The sequence below is a fragment of the Chiloscyllium punctatum genome, chromosome 35 (genome assembly GCF_047496795.1).
Source record: "Chiloscyllium punctatum isolate Juve2018m chromosome 35, sChiPun1.3, whole genome shotgun sequence".
Classification (NCBI taxonomy): Eukaryota; Metazoa; Chordata; class Chondrichthyes; order Orectolobiformes; family Hemiscylliidae; genus Chiloscyllium; species Chiloscyllium punctatum.
Window position 1 is genome coordinate 12,296,035 of NC_092773.1, and position 25,882 is coordinate 12,321,916.

Sequence of the window (25,882 nt, forward strand, 5' to 3'; positions counted from 1 at the left end):
GAATAAAGGCAGTGAGCCTGAAGCGTGGAGAGATAAGCTAGAGGAGGGTGGGGGTGGGGAGAAAGTAGCATAGAGTACATTGGGTGAGTGGGGGAGGGGATGAAGGTGATAGGTCAAGGAGGAGAGGGTGGAATGGATAGGTGGAAAAGGAGATAGGCAGGTAGGACAAGTCCGGACAGGTTATGGGGACAGTTACTGAGCTGGAAGTTTAGAACTAGGGTGAGGTGGGGGAAGGGGAAATGAGGAAACTGTTGAAGTCCACATTGATGCCCTGGGGTTGAAGTGTTCCGAGGCGGAAGATGAGGCGTTCTTCCTCCAGGCGTCTGGTGGTGAGGGACCGGCGGTGAAGGAGGCCCAGGGCCTCCATGTCCTCGGCAGAGTGGGAGGGGGAGTTGAAATGTTGGGCCACGGGGCGGTGTGGTTGATTGGTGCGGGTGTCCCGGAGATGTTCCCTAAAGCGCTCTGCTAGGAGGCGCCCGGTCTCCCCAATGTAGAGGAGACCGCATTGGGAGCGACGGATACAATAAATGAAGGGCTGCAATTCGTTTGGATAGGGACACCCATGTGAGGAAGGGAGGCCAAGATTTCAATCCACTGATTAAAAATTGAATAGGTTCGCAGGGGAGATGCCCCTCCAGCTGGCTGATGTTCCTGTCATCATTGAGGTCTGTGGCAATCTTGCAGCCTCACGGGAGACCCATCAACCCAGTATCTGGAAATCTATTCATCCCAGCAGGACGAAAAAGAACACTAAATCCCACGTTTGCGATATTATTAGAAATATCAATCATTTAGAATTACGGAATCCCTACAGTGCAGACGCAGGCCCTTTGGCCCATCAGGTACCTACTATGCAAAGAGCAACTTGCCCAGATCCACCCCATCCCTGTAGCCCTGCATTTCCCATGGCTAACCCACTGAGCCTGCACATCCCTGAACACCATGGGCAATTTAGCTTGGCCGATCCACCAAACCTGCACATCTTTGGACTGTGGGAGGAAGCCAGAGCACCCAGAGGAAACCCACTTGTATAATATGCAAACTCCACACAATCACCAGAGCCTAGGATTGAACCCAGGTACCTGGCGCTGTGAGGCAATCGTGGTAACTACTGAGCCACCATACCACCCTGAGTGTTCTCAGTGATATGTTGCAAATGGAAAAGAAACCAAGGAAAATCAAATTCACAGTGCTGTTCTTAAGGCTTTAAAATCTTTATGCCAGAATATTCCTGCTCTAGTTGCATCCTGCTGACATGGTTGTATGTGAGTCAGTGATTTCTGCATCTCATTTGCGTTGTTGGTGAAAGACATTGACCTTATGCCGCGTGTAGCTCCGAGGGGAAGGAGAACAATCCAAAGGCTAATTCACCTCAGGTCATTTTCACACAGCTCCTCAAGGCCAGCTTGGGAGAGGGAGGCATTGGCATAGTTCCCTGGATAATGTGCAATTAATGTGCAATTGACCCACTTCAGCGACTGCTCTCCAGTTTAGTATTCACAGAGGTAGCAACAGACCCTGTTAATCTGCTGTCTGAGTGTGTGAAACGTGAAATGACTTTAAACTTGAAACAGAAGTAAGTATAATAAAGGTCATTGTCATTTTGTGGACTATTGTTCCATGGAGATTAATGGAATGCCGCTTACTGTGGGAGAAGCAGAGTCTTAAAGGAAGTAGACTAATAAGTTCAGCACAGTAATTTTCTATTTGAATCATTGTAATTGCTATCATAATTGCATACGAGTAGACTTAGACAAAAAGCATTCCCCACTAGAATAAACAGATAAACTGAATCAATTGAAAGCACTTTATTCGACAGTTATTGTCATTGACAAAATGTTCTGTCTGCTCTGTGCACAGCTGATTAATACCCCCGCAAAACCTCTTTGTAATCAGATTGAATTTTCTGAAAACATTGGGTCAGTGTCAGTCGCTAGGACCTACTTCGCATTGATTGATTTATTGTAAATTGTTTGTTTGGAAATCCTAATAACTTGCTCCGAAGTTCATTTATGGGAGAATTTCTGACCCAGTGTGCCACCTGTGATGATACTATGGCTTCAAGAGGTGTATTTCGTCCTGGGTTTCTTTTTAGGAAGAAAGGTTGAAACAGGGGTGGCGAGCAGTCTCCTCCAAAACAATAAAGTAGACAGCTTATGAGGTCTGGGGACTTTTTTTTAAGTTGGAACAATAGAAGCAGCCTGAATGGGTGGGGTCAATCTCCCACAGAACCAAGATTTTTTTTAGTTTTTGCCTTCAGTAGCAGTTAGAGTCATAGGGTCAGAGAGTCCTACAGCACACGCCAGTCCATTTGGTTCATGCTGACCAAAATGTCCATCCACACTAACCCCATTTCCCTGTATCTGGCCCATATCCTTTTCTATCCATGCATTTGTTCAAATTAATCTTAAATGTTGTTATTGTACCATTATGGCTGGCAACTCATTCCATATGTGTACCACCCTCTGTGTAAAAAAGTTACCCCTCAGGTTCCATTTTATTATTTTCCCTCTGACCTGAAATGGATGCCCTCTGGTCCTTGATGTCCTCACCCTGGGAAAAAAAGACCGAGTGCATTCACCCTATCCTTGTCTCTCATGATTTTATACACTTTTATATCTCCTGTGCTCTAAAGAAAAAGTCAAAGCTTGTCCAACCTCTCCCTATAACCCAGCCACATGAGCCCTGGCAACATGCTTGTAAATTTCTTCTGCACGCTTTCCAGTTTAATAACATCCTCCCTCAAGCAAGGTGACCAAAATTGAGCATAACATTACCAAGTGCAGCCTTGCCAACATTCTGTACAACTGCAATGTAACTTCCCAGCTTTTATATTCAATGCCCTGACTGATGAATTGCTACTGGGGTCTTGAAGGTGGATGTGGAAGCTGTCTCTGTTACAGCTGAAGGTTCTCTTTCTGCTGCTAGAATTGCATGTGAGACCATCTATTTTACTGAATTTGCCTTTGCCAAGGTTGTATTTATGGAATGGTACCATATTGAAACAGTTAATGTTTAGTAGTTCAATAATCTATTCTGTTAAATTATTCCAATTCTTCCTTTCACCGTATTTTAACTATAATGTATGAATGGCATGTGTTTTGCTTTTAGACTGGTAGTTGGAGCACTCAAGCTACATTTGGAATATAAGGCCTGACACTGGCCTTTGAAATAAGAAAAAGTTACAGTCCAAGCTATCTTCTTCATATATTTTGAGGGGTCCATAACACACCTCCTTCAGAGGAAACAGTCAATCTGGACCATTGGGCACTGAGGAAGAGTCATGAGACTCAAAACATGAACTTGATTTCTCTTTCTCGGACACTGTCAAACCTACTGAGTTTCTCCTGCACTTTCTACTTGCATTTGTGTCCCACTGACATTGGACTGCTGAAGGCTGTGTGGTTGTTTTCGATGTCATATTTGCTGTGGCACCTACTGAAAGCAGGAACCAGTCAGGGTTCAGTCGGACAGATTTTATCAACCTTTCAGCTGCCATGGCCCTTAAAAATTATGGGTGGCACGGTGGCACAGTGGTTAGCACTACTGCCTCACAGTGCCAGAGACTCAGGTTCAATTCCCGACTCAGGCGACTGACTGTGTGGAGTTTGCACATTCTCCCAGTGTCTGCGTGGGTTTCCTCCGGGTGCTCCGGTTTCCTCCCACAGTCCAAAGATGTGCAGGCCAGGTGAATTGGCCATGCTAAATTGCCCGTAGTGTTAGGTAAAGGGGTAAATGTAGGGGAATGGGTGGGTTGTGCTTCGGCGGGTCGGTGTGGACTTGTTGGGCTGAAGGGCCTGTTTCCACACTGTAAGTAATCTCATCTGGCGTCCAAATCTGCAGTCACCAGAGGCCTGAACCTTGTTGGTTTATTCTTCCCCAGTGATTTTGAGGCCAATTGTGGTGCTTCAATATTCTGTATACACAAACCCAGAATTTAGAATCACTATTGTGCAGATAGGGGCCATTCATCCCATAGAGTCTGCACCACCCAGCATGAAGAATATCCCACACAGGCCCGACCCCCACCCAATCCCCTACACCCAGCATTCCACATGGCCAGTCCACCTATCCTGCACATCCCTGGACACTGCAGGACAGTTTAGCATGGCCGTCCACCTATCCTGCACGTCTTGGCATTGTGGGAGGAAACCAGAGCACCTGGCAGAAGCCCATGCAGACATAGGGAGAACGTGTAAACTCTACACAGACAGTCAACCTGACACTGTGAGGCAGCAGTGCTGACCGCTGTGCCAATGTGTGCTGTCCTTAAGAACTAGGAACAGGTATACATCATATGGTGTCTTCACCCCTAATCAACATTGACTCCATTATTCAAGCAGTGAGTGACTTTAAGTGAAGGACCCCCCTCCCCCCATAACCCTCTCTATTTTCACCCAGCACCTCTGAAATAACTCCACAGAGGCCAGTATACTGTCACTAAGGCACACTTTATTTAAACGTGGAGGGTCCTTGACAATGATCCAGCTCCGTCAGAGCCAGCTCTCAGAGTGAACAGAACCTCTGACTCTCCTGTTAATATCTGTCAGCCAAGGCTCCCTGATTGGACCAGGTTAAGAGCCCCAGTTGGGGAGCTCAGATTCTATGAGGTCCACCTGGGTGGCTTCACGACAATCGCTACAACCTCTGTAAGCTTTACCATGACAAACCTCATCGAGGAAGAATTGGGTCACCATTCCACATCCTCTTTCCTGAATAAATGCCCATCAGCCTCCAAACTGACCAGAGGGAAGGGCAGAATTTTCCGACTTGAGTGCAGACGGCCCTCTGAGGGTCAAGGATTTCAGAGTTGCACTGTCAAGTATTTTTCATCATCTCTGTTCTAAATGGCCAACCCATCATCCTGAGACTATTATCTCTCAGCCCTTCAACCAGGGTAAGAGGCATTGCACAGTACCTCACCTGTCAGGCTCGTGTCATTCAAACTGAGGAAGAAATCTGAGTCACTCCCATCTTTATAACTGATCATTTGTAAGGAGAAACACTTATCCACTCGGTTCTTTCCTAGAAGGTACAGTAAACATATGTGTTCATACAGACATCAATGCTTCAGAAATACACCATGTTGAGAGTAATACTGTTTTCTGTTTCCTTTTTCAAGGCAATTCTCTGCTTTTGAACCCATCGATACAGCCTGACCTGACGGTGAGCAGGACATATAGTGGACCAATCTGCTTCCAGGACCCTGTGAACAAAGAACTCATGACCCAGTCACCACTCTTTGATTCTCTGCCAGGGATCAAAGTTAAAGTACAAAGTTCTTTAATGGTGTCACTTGGAGTTGCCGATGGAGTGGAGTATCATGGGAGGGTACCATCCCGGACTTACCCTCGTAATAGCAGAAGTGTTGACAAAATACATGCAAGAAGCAATGCATCAAGTTCTCAGCATCTCTCTGCCGCAATTACAAGGGCTGAAAACAGAACTTCCGGCATATTTGGGTGTCTGGGTGGATGCCTGGAGGGACCAACGAAAGGTATGATGCCAAGAACCAGTAACCTAGTTTCTCAATAGATTTTACTTCAATTCAAACAGTTGAGTGAAACTTCCCTTGACTTGCTGCTCTGTCATAACTTAAAGTTCAATTTCTTATTTGGGATGAAGTAAGTATGGATTTAAGACAGACCCTTGACCTGTGCCGAAAAGTAGTTCACATATAACCAGCTGTTTCACGTTACAACACATGGCAAGGGCCTCACTTGGACCCCTCATTGAAATAACATTACTCTGCATGAAGCTTACATTCCATGTTCAATTTCTGGTATGGGGCTTGAAATAACTCAAAGTCAATTTTCCCTGGAGTGTTGGAGGATGAAATTTTTCACGCAGAGGGTGGTGTGTAAGGAATCAGCTGCCAGAGGAAATGGTGGAGGCTGGTACAATTGCATTATTTAAAAGGCATCTGGATGGGTATGTGAATAGGAAGGGTTTAGAGGGATATGAGCTAAGTGCTGGCAAATCGGACTATATTAGGTTGGGATATCTGGTCGGCATGGACGGGTTTGGACTGAGGGGGTCTGTTTCCATGCTGTACATCTCTATGATTCTATGACTCAATGAGGGGTGATGTTCTAGAAGTTTATAAAATCATGAGGGGCATGGATAGAGTGATTAGACAAGGTTTTTTTTCCCCCCAGGGTAGAAGAGTCCAAAATGAAAGGGCATAGCTTTAGGGTGAGAGGAGAAAAATAAAAAAGGGACCTCAGGGGCAACTCTTTCACGCAGAGGGGGGTGCATGTATGGAATGAGGTGCCAGATGAAGTGGTGGAGGTTGGTACGTTTACTACATTTAAAAGGCATTTGGATCGGTATATGTGTTGGCAGAGTTCAGAGAGATATGGGCCAAGTGCTGGCAAATGGGACTAGACTAATTTAAGATATCTGGTCAGCTTGGATGAGTTGGACCAAAGGTCTGTTTCTGTGCTGTACATCTCGATGTCTCTATGACTCAATATTGCCAACTAAAAGCCCATCTGTAAGGCTCTACTCTTGATTGTTTGTTTCATAGCTTCACACACATTTCTCCCCCTTTGTGGAATATGGGCAAGTTTTGGAAAGATAAGAAAGCTGGTTGTCAATTTGTTTGAATCGTGAGATGGTGTTTTTTTCCATGACCAACATATCCTGAAATGGAACTTGAGCAGGAAACTTGTACCGAGAGGCAGAATATTCCATGCTGACTCACAGTAACTCCACTGAAGTAGTGTTATTCAGCCAAGATTAGAGTGGTGCTGGAAAAGCACAGCGGGTCAGGCAGCATCCGAGCAGCAGGAGAATCGACCTCTCAGGAAAGAGGAAGGGCTTTTGCCCGAAACGCCGATTTTCTTGCTCCTCCGATGCTGCTTGACCTGCTGTGCTTTTCCAGCACCACTCTAATCTTGACTCTAATCTCCACCATCTGCAATACCCACTTCTGCCTCGTGTTATTTCAGTGAAGGAGATTTGGAATCCCAGAATGGGAAGTCATGTATTTCCTTGTGTGGACCGAAGCTAATGGGCATTTTGCCACATTAGGGAACCTTAAATAAAAACGTAGTTGATCATTCTTTTGGCCAGGAACTTGTTGACAATCCAGTGCACAACTGACTGGGTCAACCAGTGTCAGAGGTGTTGTCATTTCAATGAAACATTAAGTCAAAGCTTCTTTTGATCTGTTAGGTAGAAGTAAAAGATCCCATGCGATTATTTCCAAAAAGAACAGAGTTAGTTCCATTCTCCTGATCAACACTTATCCCTCAACAGCTTCAATTTTTTTTATTCATTCGTGATATGTGCATGTCACTGGCTGGCCATTAAGAAAATAATAGCAAGCTGCCTTCTTGAACCACTGCTGTGCGATGACACACAAAGCCACGAGGGAGAGAATTTCATGATTTTGACCCAGCGATAGTAAAGGGACTGCAATGTAATTCCAGGTCTGAATGGCTCAGATGGGATTGTAAAGATGGTGGTCAAAATCCCGGAATTCCCTTCATCATGGCATTTCAGATCAACCCACAACCGAATTATTAAATTAAATGATTTAGCCAGGTGCTCAATTCCAAACATGCATGTTCTTTTAAGAAGTGATTTGTTGATTTGATTTGTTCCTTTCCTGTCTCCACTGTGTCCGAACAAGACCCACTACTTGTTGGTACATACTCGCTGACAGCTAATCCTTCTGCACTGATGACCGTTACTCATGTTTGAGTATTAATCACCATGTGTCTGCTGCCCACGTCCTTTTTGATGGAAGTGATGGTGGGGGGGGGTTTGGAATGTGCTGTTTGAAGATCTTTGGTGAATGTCTGCAGTGCCTCTGGTAGATAGTACACACTGCTGCTACTGAACGTTGCTGGTGGAGAGTACTAATGTAGTGCCAGTCTGGTGGACTGCTTTGTCCTGGATGGTGTCAAGCTTCATGCGTGTTGTTGGAATCTCATTAAAGGAGATGACCTGACCACGATCACACTGTTGTTTATGGGAGCTTGCTGTGCACAAACTGCATGCTGCATTTCTTGCATGACAGAAGTGACTGCATTTAAGGCAAGTATTTCATCAGCTGTAAGGTGGTCTGGTCAGTTAGGGATGAGCAATAGCATGGTGGCCTTGCCAGTGCCACTGAAATATTGTACATGCGTGAATAAAAGAATGAAGCGGTAAAAAGCCCTGATCGCAAAGATTTGAGGAATCTCGTGGGAAGCGGCCACAAACCTATGGGACGGCGCAATGGCTCAGTGGTTGGTACTGATGCCTGACAGCACCAGGGACCTGGGTTCGATTCCTGCTTCTGGCGACTGTCTGTGTGGAGTTTGCATGTCTTCCCCATTTCTGTGTGGGTTTGCTCCGGTTTCCACCCAGTTCGGTGGATTGGCCTTGCTAAATCGCCCCATAGTGTTCAGAGATGTGTAGGTTAGGTGTATTTGTCTGGGGTAAATATAGGGGAATGGGTCTGGGTGGGTTATTCTTCGGAGGGTTGGTGTGGACTTGTTGGGCAGAAGGGCCTGTTTCTACACTGTAGGGATTCTATATCTATAATCATACCTTTTTAACCACTTCCTCCCATTCCTTCTGGATGGCTGTTGTTAAAATTAACCATGGCAGGAGATTGGGTTCAATAAATAATTAGTTGTATCGCTCAAGCAAGAAGCATGCGAGAGATAGGATGTAGAGCTATAATTGGAAAAGGAAGAAGTGACTTGCACTCTTAAAGACTGTATTTTAGAATGCTTCTTGCAGAAATCAGCGTTGTGTACAATAGCAGACGCTGTGTTTATTTACATCCACAATCTGTTGGCCATGCTGCTCCTCTCAAATTAAAACATTATAGTGTTCATAACTTGAGGGGTCCACCCACTGATCGACCACACATTGACTCCCCATTGAACAAGATCTCAATATTAAAATTCTCACACATTTTCATATTCCTCTGTTACCTTGACTCTCCCCCCCCCCCACTTTGTAACCACATCCAGTTCTAACATTCAGATATCTGCATTGCTCTTCTTGCTTCTCCATAACTTGAATTGGTAGACCGTTGGCAATTGTACCTTGCTGTGAGGCCAGAAGCTTTACAAATTCCATCCCTAGGCCTCACTACTTCTCTCTCCTTTTTGGCCAAGCTTTCTGCCACTTGTCCTGCTGGCCTTTTAAGAAGGAGATTGCCGTCCTGACCAGGTGTGCCGTACAGGTGACTCCAGACCCTCAACAATACGATTGACTCTTAACTGCTATCTGGGCAATTAGGGATGGGTAATAAATGCTGGTCTGGTCAGTGATGTCCACATCCTGTGAATGAATACAAAAATAATAATGTGGCTCACGTCACATTTAATTTTGTTAATGCTTCTGTGAAGTATCTTTGGATCTTTCACCGTGTCAAAGGCATTATATGAATACACGTTATTTTTGGCCTGATAAACTGTGAAAGTTCACACTTGCAACTGTGTCTACGGCACAGATTTTCATGTTCCAGCCCCAGAGACTCACGGAAGATACCCGAATTGTTTGATTCAGTCTCCAGGACTCGAACGATCAATGTATTCTTATGTAACTCATGTTTGTTCACTCACTTACATGTACCTTGATGCAATTTGGGGAGCTGAAAATGCCATTCTGGAAGTTCAGGTAGGAAAGTTCAGGTCACAGGTTTTGCTCAGAGTCCTCAGAATTCTGCCTGTATTTGTTCATAGTTCCTCTGTGAGCATATATGGAGATTAAAACAGCACTGATGTGTGGTCTGTTGCACCCTTAACTTTCAGTTGACACTGGGGCTCAAGGTCTGCTTATTTCCATTCAATCTTATCAACCTCCATGATCCTCTTGGCACCTCACCAATCTGCTTGCTGGCGACTGAAGAATCACAGACTCACATTCACCAGCGCACTGGCAACTGGCATTGAAAGGCGACAGCAAAGATACTTTGTGAGCACAAGCAATCACTCAGCTCATGGTATGGGCCAGGTGGCATCTCATGGGTGCTTACTTGTTCCCGTAACGTTAGCTCACTTATCACCTTCCTGTCTGCTCACTCCCAATCCATTCCTTGCCTCGCCGATTAGCACAGTCACAAAGCTAGGAGCTTTGCCGTCCCCAACAAGATGTACACCCTTTTGACTGAAGACTATTGACCAACAAGGCAATGTACCAAGTCAGTCGCACACTTGGTCCACGCACAAGCAGTTTGCTTGGCAAAAACAAGCAGGCAGTCATGGGTCAAAATCTGAGGGAAGTTGTCCTCACTGAAGTCTGTAGAGCAATCAGCAGTCTGGGGGTCCTACCACAGCAAGTCAACTGCAGTTTCCCATTACCACTCGAAAGGATTGGCCATCGGGGTAATTTCAATGAGGGAGCCTATGCAGCTGGAGTCCAGGGAATGGGTGTAGCTCTACGTTACCAATCTACCACATCTGAGGAGACGTACCGGCATCAGATAGGGGTCTTGGAATTTCTCATCAAGGCCCTGTGGTGAGGTGAACCAAGCTCATTCCATTAGGTTCATCCACAGAAACTCAGGAGAATGAGATATGGTGTTGGGTTGAGGGTAGTGATGAACAAGAGGGGCGTCTGCTATGGGAAGACGAACTGAGGGACCAGGATTAGGAACTGCACCATGGAGATCAGAGGTGGGATGAGAATCATGGAGAGCGCAACTGTGTTTGTCAGGCGGGTTTTACCGTACAGCGTGGAGGTCAAGAGGTCCATGCATTGGGAGTTCTGTCCACTATCAGGAACACTCTGGCTTCAAGGAAAGGGCAACGTATGAAGATTTGTGACATGATCTTCCACTTCTCCAATATTTTCAGAATCCGTCTAAGACAAATCTGAACAGCTTTGGAATGCTATTGCTTTTCCTTGTGCCCAGAGGCTTGCTGGTCACATGACAGACATCCAATGAATGACAGATTTTACTGATGAAGGATTAAGCCTGAAACGTCAACGTTTTCGCTCCCCAGATGCTGCCTGACCTGCTATCCTTTTTCCAGCACCACACTTTATTGACTCTGACTTCTCCGGCATCTAAAGACCTCACTGTCTCCTAGGTTGTCAGGGACACCATGGACTGAGGTAGATCATGAATGAGTTGAGTTCAGTAAGGTGTGCTCAAACTTAAGGTGAGAAGTTCCCAAAACAACTTGCACAATTCTCCCTGCAGAAAGTAATGTTTAGCCCACTTTTAAATTAGCTTCACCACCTCCACACAGTTCACTAACAATGCTAAGTCACAGCAGTGTGTACTACTTATAAGATGCATTGCAGAAGTTCACCTCAGATGACGATGGATTAGGCAGCACCTTCCAAATCCATGACCACTTTGATCTCGAGGGACAAGTGCAGCAGATACATGGGAATGCCACCATCCGAAAGTTCACTTCTGAGCCACTCACACTTGGAAATATATCACCATTCCTTCACTGTTGCTGGGTCAATATCCTGGAATTCCCTTCATCGTGGCATTGCTGATCAACCCACAACTAAATTATTCAATTATTAAATTAAATAATTTAGCTCGGTGCTCAGTAACAAGCATGCATGTTCTTCTAAAAAGTGACTTGTTGATTTGCTTTGTTCCTTTTCTGTCTCTGCTGTGTCCTAACAAGACCCATGAGTTGTTGGCAGACACTTGCTGACAACTAATCCCTCTGCACTGGTGACGATTACTCGTGTGTGACAATTAATCATCATTTTTCGGAAGACTACTTCAGAAGGCTGATGGAGCTGAGTCCCATTACCTCCACAGTTAACGCTCACCACCATCGGCAGTGATGATCGCTCACTAACGACTGTGATTGTCCATCACGGAAATTCTGTGTCACGCTGGTCATGGGTTCTCTGGTCCTTGCGTAGCAGATGAGCCCAATCTGAGAGCCACATCTCCAACCACACATTTGGCAGGTGTTTCCGGGAGTTGGAATTGGTCCTTGTCCTTGAGATTGCTTGCGTTACTTTTTCAGGTTCCTTTTCCGTTCTTCTTCTTCCTCCTAATGTGTGTTTCTCACAGAATTGTGCCCCTTCACACAGGAGGTACCTCCAAGTTAGTTTCTCCCTAAATAGGATCTCCCATGCATTCACACCTGTGTTACATTTCCTGAGGGAAGCCTTCAGAGACTCTTTGAAAGACCTCCTTTGTCCTCCTCTCTGAAGGTTAAGAGGGAATTTTCTGTAATGAAGGTTGAGTGTTTTGGGTCTGTACTCATTCCAGTTTAGACAAATGAGAGGTGACCTGACTGAAACATATGAGATTCTTAGCAGACTTGATGGCGTTCATGTAGAGATGTTGTTTCTCCTTGTGGGAGAGCCAAGGTCCAGAGGGCATAATCTCTGAGTAAGGGTGAAATTACTGTACAGAGGCTGAATCCCGTCACCATGTCATGCTTTATTTGCATGTGCCCTGAGCATGGCTGTCATCATTCAGCTCAAAGCCAGACCTGACACTGAGGAACCCTTTTGTATCTCCTGTTTACACGTCAGCCAGGGCTCCCTGATTGGCCCATGTTACCAGCCCCAAACAAGGATCTCATATTCAATGAGACCCACGCTGGCCATGGTACCAGTCACTACAAAGGGGTCACCCATCTAAGATAGCAATTAGGAGGAATTTCTTCTCATAGAGGGTAGTGAATCACTGGAATTCTTTACCACGGAGGGCTTTGGAGGTGGGGTCATTTAGTCTATTCAAGGCTGAGACAAACATGTTTTTAAGCAGTAAGGAAATCAAGGGATATGGGGAATAGGTCGGAAAGTGGAGTTGAAGATCATCAAATCAGCTATATATCATTGAATGACATAGCAAGCCGTTGGGCTGAATTGCATACCTCTGCTCTTACATTCCTTCGTCTTATGACTGAGAGATTCTTTTGGTAGGCACTTACATGATTGCAGTATCATCAAATCCAGAAAAAATTCACAAGTAGGCAAAATTTATATTAGGTCCATTGCAACTTCCCTTTCACAACTGTATCCCAGTTTCCTAATTTTTGTACTCACCCTTTTGTGTCAAGACATTGGGCACATCTGACTTCCTGACTGAAGTGTTCACAGACGTGTAGTCTCTGACAGCATGGACCAAACATGCCAACCAAAATGTCCATCCACACTCACCCCATTTGGCCTATATCCTTCTAAACCTTTCTTATCAATGTATTTATCCAAATGCTTGTCGTTCATGTGCACGCCTCAACCACTTCCGCTGGCAGCTCATTCCATATGCGTACCATCCTCTGTGTAAAAGCATTGCCACTCAGGTTTCCTTTTATTCTTGCCCCTCTAACCTTAAACTGATGCCCTGTCATCCTCGATTCCCCAACCCTGGGAAACAGACTGAGTGCATTCACCCTGCCCATACCTCTCATGATCTTATACACTTCTACCAGTTTATGTCAAAAAACATTTTCAATTTGAAGAAATGAAGCAAGGAAGGTTCACATCGATGCAGAAAAGATCAAAGCTTTTCAGTGATTCTCAATGTGCTTCAGAAGCCACACGTTAGTTTGAATTGCACTCTGAGGAAAATTCAGCAGCAAGATCTCACTGAGGTGATGAAGCTGTCAACCAGGTGGATGTTATGTTTGCCAGGAGAGGAATATTCACCAGGGCTATGGGCGATCTCCCTGCTCCCCCTTGTATAATGTCACTGTATCTTTCACATTCACGTAAATGATATTATCAATTTTCTGACAGAGACTACTCTCTGATGAAGGGCTTATGCCCGAAACATCGATTCTCCTGCTCCTCGGAGGCTGCCTGACCTGCTGTGCTTTTCCAGCACCACGCTTTCAACTCTGATCTCCAGCATTTGCTGTCCTCACTTTCTTCGAGGGACGACCCTCTGTCAATGCAGCAATTTCCCAGTGAGCCAAAGTTTGCACACTCAGTACTTTTGTTGTACCTGAACCTGAGCAAACAGGTGATTTCAGATAACAAGCACACAAGCTGTGGGCTGAATGGCTTTGTTTTGTTCCTGGAAATCCGATGATTTTTGTAACAACTTGTCTGGAGGACATCCAAACTATTTGCTGCAGTGTAAGTGAAAATGCCAAATTTTTATTTTGTTCACAAAAGCGAAAGAGAACAATGAAATGTCAGTTTAAATCCGGCTACAGGACTGAGAGACAATGATGTGCTCTAATTTTCAATTATAACTTTTTAACTTTAATCACTGCATCTGAGAAAAAAAAATGCATTGCCTTTTTTTGAGCCAGAATGGGTATATCAGAGGCAATCTGATAAAGCTTTCTTCATTGAATTTTGTATAGAATTTGAGGACCATTATCTGCTGGCTAAATCCATCATTCTAAAGCTAGAACTCTGTCTTGTAATTTAAATGCATATTAGCATTTCAGGAACCGTGTCTGATGGGAAAAATAATTCATCGGAAGTGTGCATGCAATTTCTGGTGTAGACACAAAAGCCCGAAATGTATTCAGAAAGGCTGAATATTGCCACAGATAATGAAGCTTGTGCTCAAGGACTTGAAATAAATTCCTTGTTAGATCATTTTCTTTTCCAAATCTTATGCTAATCTGAGTGGGTGATGTTTGTGCTGGGGGAATGGAACATTCCCTGTTTGAAGAACTCAACATCACTGCCAGCACAAATAATCACATTTTGCATTTCAGAGTACAGCTCCCTTTCTGTTGTCCTGTCAGTCAGGTTAGATGCAGCCCAGCTGTCTTGACAATGCCCCAGGACAGAGACAGCATATTTGCAGAGTAAAAACCTTCTATACCTCGGTTTTTCAACATGTGGCCCTCTGGCCAGAATCCAGCCCAGGGTCTCTATCCAATTTTCCAAGCCCCAACAAATCAGTGTCCAAAATTCTCCTTCGCAAAAGTAAACATATTATTAAGCTGCAGAGTTTTCAGGAGATTTGCCAGGGTGTTGCCATGTATGGCAGGTTTGAGTTTTAAGAATGTCTGGAGACTGGGACATATTTCACTGGAGCATACGAGGTTGAGAGGTGACCTTATAGAAGTGCAAAATTCTGAAAGGAGCTGCTCTTCCAATGACAAGCTGTTTCTAACACATTTTTGCTGCTGATGGGCTCACTGCTGAGAGGGAGAGTACAAATCTGTGACTGGATGAGCTGTGAGGAGTGCACATTGGTAAGCAGCATTAGGATTGGTGTGGAAGAGGACAGATTGTTCGGTGTGAATGAAGTTTGCCATGTGGATTATTTTTTTTCAAAGGCTTCACTTTAAGACACCCTTCCACTAGATGGAGGACAATGTACATGGATATACAGGTTGAGAACATTGCACACCTCCATCAGAACAGAGCGACAGAGTGGCAGCTTCAAGTCATCAAGATGGGGTACTGTCCACATATTGGCAAGGTAGAAGCTCTGAAGCTTCCCTGGCGATGTTAAATATTCTGGTCATGAAGGCTTTATTTGTCCAGCGCACAAGATTAGAGCCCGCCACTCAGCCAATTGCAGTAAATATTCTATCATTTGAATGCAAATGTGATTGTTCCAGAAAACTTACATCTTGGAGTCTTATGTGCGCAATTTGTTTTAAAACAGATACTGTATGTGATGTCATCTGTGCATACTCAGAGATATGCCTGCAGTTGAAAGATCTTGTGCAAGACGGCGACGCATTTGTGTTTGTCCACGCTTCCTGGCAGCTATCTTCACGGCACCATGCTTTGGGAAGACAAACTCCATTTTTGGTTAAACTGAACCCCGATTAACCTCTTATCCAAAGCAGCCTCTTGCAGCTTAAATCTCTGCCCCTCACCTCAGTAACCTCCTTCATGGTGGTCACCATTTCATTCCCATCTCATAAAGTACTTGGTAAAAACAAATGACAGAACATATTCCAAAAGATTAGGAGTAGGCCATTTGGCCCTTCCAGCCCGTTTCTACAGTTTATGAAGATCACAACTGACCTGTTGAGGTCACAAAAACTACAATTACTTATCTGCACTCCTGTAACTGTTGACTTTTTGTCACTCAAAAATCTATCTCACGCAGCCTTGAATAAAGTTATTGACCCAGTTTAAATAAACAACCCTTCATTGCCTTCAACTGACATATCAATTGGATTAAATCATAAATCATCATAAAATGTTTGAGGCAACATTTCAGAAAAGTATTATCTCTTACTAAATTACAGAGCAGCTCACCAGAAACACAAAGCCATACGAACATTAGATTTTTACATCAATTTCTGGAATCATTGGTGAATTGAAGATTTAAATTCACAACTGGAAGATGACAGGCAGTTGATCCAGCAGGCTGTATTGTTCATTATGTCTGCAGCTATATTTTTGAAAGGTGAAATTGATTCTTTACAAGTTTCAATGAAAACATTAACTATTTCTCCTTTGTGGAATGCTTACTTTACAGTGACACAGTTATCTCAGCCGTGAACCATTCCAATCCAACATACGTTAGAAACAGAGTAAAATTTCCACTGTCCCCTTGTTTCCAATTTCTTTTAACCCATCTTTGAGCCATTGCTGAAAACCAATTCAGTCTTCTTCTCAAGGGAATGTAAGACTGAAACAACAAGTGCACCTATGCATCAACCAGGCAGTGTTAATCTTCTATTAAACAGGCTTTTTGGACTTTAGCTAACGTGCAAAGTGTTACAGGTATTTGGAGGTTTTACTTTTAAGTCATTCTGAAGTTTGGTTGATAATTCTGCAATAATGTCGATTGTACCATGTGCACAAGTTAACAATTGATGGGAAAGCAAGTAACTTTCAAATGCTTGTTTTGATGATTACTTTCAGGGTAAGACTTGATATTGTTTTTGCAATTGGGAGCTTGTGTAGACGCTGTGCATCTAAGTGATTACAGTTGCTGGTGATATATAATTCTCACAGACCAGCATGATCCATGTATGGATTTCCAATCTCCATTTCAGCAGAAAATGTGTTCATTTCTGGATGACTTTGCTGACTGATTGGTAAAGGAAATAACCAATGTTTCCACACACACGTTTCTTCACCTTGTTCATCCAAATGTAATCTAAGTTTCACCGCATTCTCATGCATTGTGCTTCCAATGTTCACTGACATAAAGAAAGATTTACTGTGCTGGAGAAGTGCTGTAACAGCTGAGGGTGAACTGTCTTACTTTTGTAAAAATACTACCTTTTAATTTGATCCTTTCTGCAAATTATTGGGGTGGAGAGTTTGGGAGGGGGGAAATGTAAGGTTACAAAGCAACAGGATATGGCATCATGACAGGGCAACTATTTGGATAACAATACCCGGAGGGGGTCAGGAAGGGTAGAATGCACAAATAGAGAAAATGGGATAAGAGGGGAAAACTAGTAAAAATTGATAGTTTTTTATTTAAGAAGTATTCAGAACAAAATAAATGAATTCATAAAATCTATGGAATCCTGCTGAGACTGAGTCATGAAGAAGGATGTTCTTGCTCTCGAGGGAAGGAGCAAAGGTTTACCAGTTTCATTCTGGGGGTGGTGGGACTGACGTATGAGGAGAGATCGACGAGGTTAGGATTGTTTTTGCAAGAGTTCAGACGAGTGAGAGGGGACCTCACAGATACTTATAAAATTCCAACAGGACTAGATGCTCGGACAATGTTCCGTTGGTGGATGTATCGAGAACTAGCGGTCACAGTGTGGGGATTCGCGGTTGGACGGAGATGAGGAGACATTTCTTCACCCAAAGAGTGGTGAACCTTGGGGCTCATTGCCACAGGAAGTAGTTGATGCCAGAACATTGAATGTATTCAAGAGGCGGCGAGATACAGCACTTGGGGCGAATGGGATCAAAGATTACGGGGAGAAAGCAGGATTAGGCAATTGGGTTGGACGATCAGCTATGATTGTGATGAATGGCAGAGCGGGCTCAAAGGGCTGAATGGTCTCTTTCTGCTCTATGTATAGTCAAGGCTGAGGTAGACAGATTTTTATTCAGTAAGGGAGTCAAGGCTTGTGGGAAAAAGTGAAAGTGGAGTTGAGGATCAGAACAGCCATGATCTCCTTGAATGGCAGACACAATAGGCTGAATGACTGTCTTCACCTCTGCTGTTTTGTGGTCATATGGTCTTATCCCTGAATGGCTGACCTCTAAATTTCAGATTATGGTTTGGTCTGGCTTAAAGAAATTCGTTTTCTGCAGTTACTTTACATCATATTAAATACTTCAACTAGGCCACTTTCAATCTTCTGAATTCAAGGATCTAGACCATTAGAGAGTCTTAATTTAAATGTTTTACCTCTGAATTTAACCCTTTACATCTCAGTGTCTTTCTATTCAATCCAGGCTATATACCTTCATGACCCATTTCTTTGCCTGAAATTTACTTCCAAAATTGAACACAAATGCCCAGGTGTGATCTGACTAAGTCTTTGTACAACTGAAGTTTTCACTTACATCCTTTCACTGATACACTCTAACTCCCATGTGGAAAATTTACCAGGTGAATACATGCAACATAGAATGGTACAGCGCAGTTCAGGCCCTTCGGCTCTTGATGTTGTGCTGACCTTTTGTCCTACTCTGAGATCAAACTAACCGTCATACCCTTCAATTTAAAATCCAAGAGTCACTTAAGTGTCACAAATGTATCTGACTCTACTACAACTGCTGGCAGTGCATTCCATGCACCCACCACTCTCTGTGCAGAGACCCTACCTCTGATATCTCCCCGAACCTTCCTCCAATCACGTTAAAATTATACCCTCATGTGATAGCCATTTCTGCCCTGGGAAAAAGTCTCTGACTCTTTACTGTATCTATGCCTCTCATCATGTTGTACACCTCTATCAAGTCACCTCTCACCCTTCTTCGCTCCAATGAGAACAGCCCCAGCTTCCTCAAGGTTTCTTCATAAGACATGCCCTCCAGTCCAGGCATCATCCTGGTAAGTCTTCTCTGCACCCTCTCTCAAGCTTCCACATCCTTCCTCTAATGAGGCGACCAGAACGGAACACAATATTCCAAGTGTGGTCTAACTGGTTGGAATACCATGGTTCTCAGAGTTCTCACGTGTGTCTTTGTTTGGCTTGTCCTCGGATGGATGTGTTGTCCCAGTCAAAGTAGTGTCCTTCCTCATCCATATGTGAGGATACTAGTGAGAGACGGTCGTGTCTTTTTGTGGCTAGTTGATGTTTATGTATCCTGGTAACTAGTTTTCTGCCTGTTTGTCCAATGTAGTGTTTGTTACAGTCCTTGCACGGTATTTTGTAAATGACATTAGTTTTGCTCGTTGTCTGTCTAGGGCCTTTCAAGTTCATTAGCTGTTGTTTTAGTGTGTTAGTGGGTTTTGTGGGCTACCATGATGCCAAGGGGTCTGAGTAGTCTGGCAGTCATTTCCGAGATGTCTTTGATGTAAGGAAGAATGACTAGGGTTTCTGGTCGTGTTTTGTCTGCTTGTTTGGGTTTGTTGCTCAGAAATCGGCGGACTGTGTTCATTGGGTACCCGTTCTTTTTGAATACACGGTATCGGTGATTTTCCTCTGTTCTACGTAGTTGGGTGTTGGGATGGTTGCTTCTGTACAGACCCACCCACAAACGAAGCTGCATCAAACATTATTTCAATGAGCCAACACACAATGCAGCACAGAGGAATTACGTCAAGGTAAGTCATTGAAAGGCCCGAGACAGACAACGAGCAAAACTAATGTAATTTACAAAATACCGTGCAAGGACTGTAACAAGCACTACATTGGACAAACATGCACAAAACTAGCCACCAGGATACATGAGCACCAATTAGCCACAAAAAGACATGAGCCTCTCTCACTGGTATCTTCAGGGTAGACCATTTAAGATGGAGATGAGGAGACATTTGTTCACCCAAAGAGTGGTGAGCAGGTAGAATTCATTACCATAAGAAGTAGTTGATGCCAAAACATTGTATGTATTCACGAGGCGGCTGGGTATAGCACTTGGGGTGAATGGGATTAGAAGTTATGGGGAGAAAGCAGGATGAGGCTATTGAGTTGGACAATCAGCCATCATCATACTGAATGGCAGAGCAGGCTCAAAGGACCAAATGGCCTCCTCCTTCTCCTACCTTCAGTGGTTCTATGTTTCTATTAATTCCCCCAAAAGGCTTGATTGAGTCTGTTGGAACTTTGACAGATTTTTATAGGTTGGGATACCAAGGAATATTTTTTCAAGATGGGTCAATGAAGTTGAGGTGAAGGCTCTCTTGTGATGCAGTGGTGGTGTCCCTACCCCTGAACTGAGAGGCCTAGTTTCAAGTTCCACTTGGTCCAGAGGTGTGTAGTAACATCTCTGAATAGGTTGATTAGAAAAAAAATAGGTTGCATAAAGAAGTAAAGTTAAGCTGCAGATGAGCCAGCAACCTGCAAATGGAGGTGGCTGATTGGTCAATTCCAATTTTAAACCCTCATTAAGATGTGCCTCTTTCATCAAACTATTGACCAGCCCTCCTCGTCTCTATTAGCATTGCATCCATTTTTCTATTATTCCTGTGTTGTCTGCCAGTATGAGATGAAGTCATTTTTGCCCCTCAAGAAACTTCAACACGCTGTTCATGTGCAGAATAGAATTTACTCCTGAGGTATCACCATACATTATGGTTGCCAGCAGCCAGAAGAACAGATATTGATGAGTTTCTAACATGTGGTATAAGCCCTTAGGCCTGAGATTCAGGTTGCAAAAAGAACTAATCACTTGTTTACATTTGAACACTTGTGTTGTCTTGAGGGTTACAAACCAGAACCCCACCAGGAGATTGAGAGATTGCTGAAGTGGAAATTAGCAACATTTCGTTGGCCTGAAATGAGGATAGAAAATATTTTGTGAACTCCCCCTGAGAACACTGACTTGACATTCAGTGAAAACAGTGAATCCAATGCAGAGACCATAAAACATTCAGAATGCTGTGAATCAGGATTCTGAAAATGGCATTTGATCTTTAGATTAGATTACTTACAGTGTGGAAACAGGCCCTTCGGCCCAACAAGTCCACACTGACCCGCTGAAGCACAACCCACCAAGACCCACTCCCCTATATTTACCCCTTCACCTAACACTACGGGCAATTTAGCATGGCCAATTCACCTAACCTGCACATTTTTTGGATTGTGGGAGGAAACCAGAGCACCCAGAGGAAACCCAAGCAGACACAGGGAGAACGTGCAAACTCCACACAGAAAATCGCGTGAGGTGGGAATTGAACCCGGTCTCTGGCGCTGTGAGGCAGCAGTGCTAACCACTGTACCACCGTGCCGCCCCTGCACCAAGCCTATAAGGCAGCTCACCACCACCTTCTCAGAGGCAACTAGAGATGGGCTAATAAAAGCTGAATTTGCCAGTCATGAAAAATGAGCAAAAATAACTTTGGAAGCTCGATTCCGCTGTGATGAGCTGCACCTTTGTAAAATTTACTCTTAAATTTGGTAAACAGCAAATCAACTAAACAATCAATTTAGAAGCAAGCATTGTGGCTGTGCAATATTTCTCTGCAGTTTGAAGTAATCTGTTCATCAGCTTTCTTCTTGTGTTGTATTGGTCTTGACATGAAAGCACGAAGTTCATGGTTGCAACAGTGAATTTCAATGAGTTGTCCTGATTCCTAATCCTTCAGATTTTCAGCTTTCTCGGTGTAGTAACAGTTTAGATTATTCGTAAAATTGATAATAATTTGTTATCAACAAGAAGCTTTCCTTGGGTTGCTGTATTTTAGTGAGATTGTGAATGCACAGAAACATTTCCCTTGTTATTCTATTCTGAGTGAAATTACAGGTGCATTTGGAAAGACAATGTTATAATAAGTGACCGGAGAAAAGTTTCTGAGTTTTCACGAGCACAGTTTTATGTTTTTCTTCAGGCAATCTCTGACAAAAGAAACAATTATGACCTCGGAAATAACTGTTTCTGCCCAAAGTGATTGCATGACACAGTAATACCATTGTTGATAACTATTGATTGTTATCATCTGTATACAACACCAGTCACTTGAATGTTTTTAATGTCCTTTTAGGTTTCTCTCTTTGCACTGTGTGACAATTCCACCTCTGAAAGGAGCAGGGCAGGTTTGAAATGTTTTGCAGCAATGCACAGCAGGACAGCTTATTGTGATGTGACATCTTACCAGATTTCTGTCCTTACAAGCAGCTCCTTCACCAAACAATTGCTGTTTCTGCTCCCACTGCTGACCCTGATTCCCTCCTGTTGCTCCATGCTATGGGCATGTAGTGAGATTGCAAAATCACCCAAAGACAAGTTGACAGTGCTGAATCATGCCGTGTCCCTCCGTGGACCATGAGACTTTGTGTGTTACTGCTCATTGTTATATCTTGTGAAAGTAGACCTTATATTTCAGGAATTGCAGGAGTATAGCACTATGCTGGGTTGACTCACACAGTTGTGATGAGCAGGCTGTCGTGCTATGTTGTTACATGTTAAATCTCCAACTGCACTGAGATGACAATCTACAGCTAATCCTGATTTTTGGACTTTTAGTGGTTCAGGATCAAACTTCCACAATTAGAGTTCAGGATGGTAATCCCTCATCTCTCTGGTATTCTGCTGTGGAATGGGATGCGTCCCTGTTTCATTTAAGACTGCATGTTTATGGCTATGTTTGCACTGATACACATTGGCTAAGGTAGGCTTCTAGTCAAGAAAATAACATAGACCATTCCTGAGCATGTTGAAGTCCTGAAGCATTGAGTTTCCTGCAAGAGGATATTTCTACTGCTTTGTTTTTACTTTGCTCATGAGCATGAACATCATTGACTGGCCAGCATTTATTGCCCGTCTCTAGTTGCCTTTGAGAAGGTGGTGGCGAGCTTCCTTCTTAATCAACAATGTTCTTCGGGATGGAATTCCATGGTTTTGATGGAGCGTGGTTGAAAGAATGCTGATATATTTCCAAAGCAGAATGGTTGACTGACATGGAGGAGAACCTTCGGGAGGTGGTGTTTCCATCTGTTGTCTTTGTCCTTGATGGTAGTGATCATGGGTTTGGAACTTGCTGTCTCAGGAACTTTGGTGAATTTCTGTGGTGCATCTTGTTGAATGTACACACTTCTGCTACTGAGCATCTGTGCTGGGGGTGAGTGGATATTTGTGGTTATGGTGCCAAACAAGCAGGTTATTGACCTGGGTGGTGTAAAGCTGTTGGAGCTGCACTCATCCAATATGATAGTAATTGAGTTTAAGGATCAATGGGACAAACAGTCACCGGTGGAACATATGATTTTCACCAAAGTAGAAAAAGGATGGTCAATGAACAGCCTTCATGACAATTACCTGAAAATTGAGAACCTTTGAGAAATACTTCACTTTGGTTCTTGCACCACAATGACCAGCGAGTTGCTCAAGTTCATACTTACCTCAGCAGCAGCAAGTCTGTCACAATGAAGCTGCGATTCTTCATTTTAGCCTGAAAGAATTTATTTAAGTTACAACATGAAACACAAACTTGGACGGTGATGGGTCTGCATTGATCTTTTTCTGAGCTGTCAATCCTGAGGCAAAAAAAAGGAGTTCAGCTTTTGATATTCAGTGTTTCCTCACAGGCACGAAACATGTCTCTGCACCACCTTTCAATCATAATATTGTATAATGGTCCGTGGGACGGATTGCTGCATTAAAGTCGTTTGTTCATGGAGCAGAGAATTTGGCAATGAAGACAAACAAAAACTGCTTTAATAAATGTGATGAATGCAAACTATGTGTCCTACTAAGCCATTGGTGATAACCATAAGCAATGTCAAAAGCAGAAATATCACGAACAGCAGAATGGCTTGTTTTCTTATTTACAATGATGTACATGGGTAGCCTAAGTTCATTTCCAGGACCAACTGAATGTTGCATGTGTCGCCTATGCTTGAAGTGAGGTTTTCTAGAAATTGGGGATAAAATGTCTGTGCCTCTGGCAAGATTAACATTTGTTGCCCAACTCTTAACTCCCCTCGAGAAGATGCTCTGGTGAGCTGCCTTCTTGAACCAATGCTATCCACGAGGTCTAGTTTCACCCATCGTGATGTTCAAAAGGGGGTCTGGGAATTTTGACATTGATGCAGCGAAGAAGTGTGTTCAATGTCAACATGGTGTGTGAGGCTTGGTGAGGATCTTAGAGGTGATGGTGTTCACATGCATTTGCTGCCTTTGTCTTTCTACATGATAGGTGTAGCTGGTTTGGAAGACACTGCTGAAGGAATCGCACTGAGTGCAATGTACCCAGTAGATGATATGTAATGCTGCCACTTTCAGTTGCTGGAGGGCTGAAATGGTCAGATGGTATATTGGGTGCCAGACAGGTCAGTTGGTTAGTCCTGAATGTGTTGAGTTTCTTCAATGTTATTGAAACTATATTAATCTCGGAAAATGGAGCATCTTGCATCGCACTCCTGACTTATCCTTGTAAGTGGTGGACAGGCTTGCAGAGTCGGGAGTTGTGTTACTTGCTGCTGGATTCCTAGCCTCTGACCTGCTCGTGTATCCACTGTGACTCCCTCCAGAACCTCCAGCCTTTAAAATGGTCTGGTACCCACAAGAGCTCACTCTGCTCTTTGAGTGACCCATTTCTCTAATGGTTTTCCAGCTGAGTTCTCAGGGACCACATCAGGGTGGGGGTGAAGAGGGGGTGTGCAGAGTGCAGAAAGACAATGGCTCAGAATATTAAGACAAAGAGCACTCCTCTTCCTGGTTCCAAAGCTTTTCTTCAATTACAATTAAATCTACCATTAGTTGCCTTGTCCATCAATGACCCACCTTGCAGGTGGGTCTTTCGACAGGCCTTATGCGTATAGTTAACTTATTCAGGGGATCTACAAAATCCCATGCAAGGACTGCATAAAACAGTACATAGGACAAACAGGAAGATATCTTGAGCATATGGCTCTTACAAATTTATTGTTGGGATCTTTGGTTGTAACGATTGGATCAAGGCTGTATCTTGGCTAAAATCGTTCCCCACCTATCTGTTTTGTACCCAAGAAACATGAAAAATGCACATCAATACCCTCTGTAGAACTTAATGAGAGTCCAACTGTGCTGTGGAGCATAGTGACCAGAGGGAATTGGCTTGTCCCAGTTTGCAGCTTTCCAATTTTACCAGTGATTAAAGTTATTGACAAAGTCTTGAAATCTACATTCCTTGATTTTAGAAGGGACAATGTCATAGTCATGTCTATATTTTCTTTCCTTTCACAAAATATATGAACAGTTAAAAGGGAAATTGCTTTAGAAGTTAACAGGGGAGTTTCTCAGTTTCATATATTTTATTATTTTTCATTGTGGTCCCAAATTACTGTGATTCATGCTATTTTTCTGAGTACATCAGAGGCGTGACCTGCTGTGCTTTTCCAGCACCACACTCTTGACTCTAATGTCCGGCATCTGCAGTAATCACTTTTGCCTTCAGTAAAGTATCTATTTTGTGCTCGAGGGTCAGTGAAGTTGGGAAACTGTCATTCATAATTGGATTTATCGTGTGGCTACGGGGCTGAAACAGCTTTGTTCAGTTTACAATCCAAGCGCATAGGAGCTATAATGAGTATACAGTGACTGCCAGAGTTCACTGGAGTTCAACAGTCACAGTTTCTGATTGTCTTCGAGCAGATGTGAGATCAGGTTCACACCGCAAACTTGAAGAGCTCTAAGTCATCCGTTCTGGATGAATTCTAACTTTCTGAAGCCTTCGTCCAAACCCTGTCTGCATTCAAGTGTGTGCCTGGCCAATGGATCTGTAAATCTGGATGTAATGCTCCTTCTTGAACAGAACGTAAAAAGCAAATGGTTCAAAAGTTTGTGCGAAGATTTGTAGCTCGGGTGCTTGTTGTTGTGGTTCTGTTCACCGAGCTGGGAATTTGTGTTGCAGACGTTTCGTCCCCTGTCTAGGTGACATCCTCAGTGCTTGGGAGCCTCCTGTGAAGGGCTTCTGTGATCTTTTCTCCGGCATTTATAGTGGTTT

General features: G+C 43.7%; 1 protein-coding gene across 3 annotated transcripts in view; it reads left to right on the plus strand.

The window, feature by feature from the left end:
* Positions 1 to 25,882, plus strand: part of LOC140459648 (netrin receptor UNC5D-like) — a 453,166-nt gene that overhangs the window by 361,845 nt on the left and 65,439 nt on the right. For all 3 annotated transcript variants that reach the window (XM_072553978.1, XM_072553979.1, XM_072553980.1), the window contains exon 10: positions 5,123 to 5,497. In XM_072553978.1, coding sequence (XP_072410079.1) covers positions 5,123 to 5,497 — 375 coding nt within the window. The remainder of the gene's footprint in view (positions 1 to 5,122; positions 5,498 to 25,882) is intronic.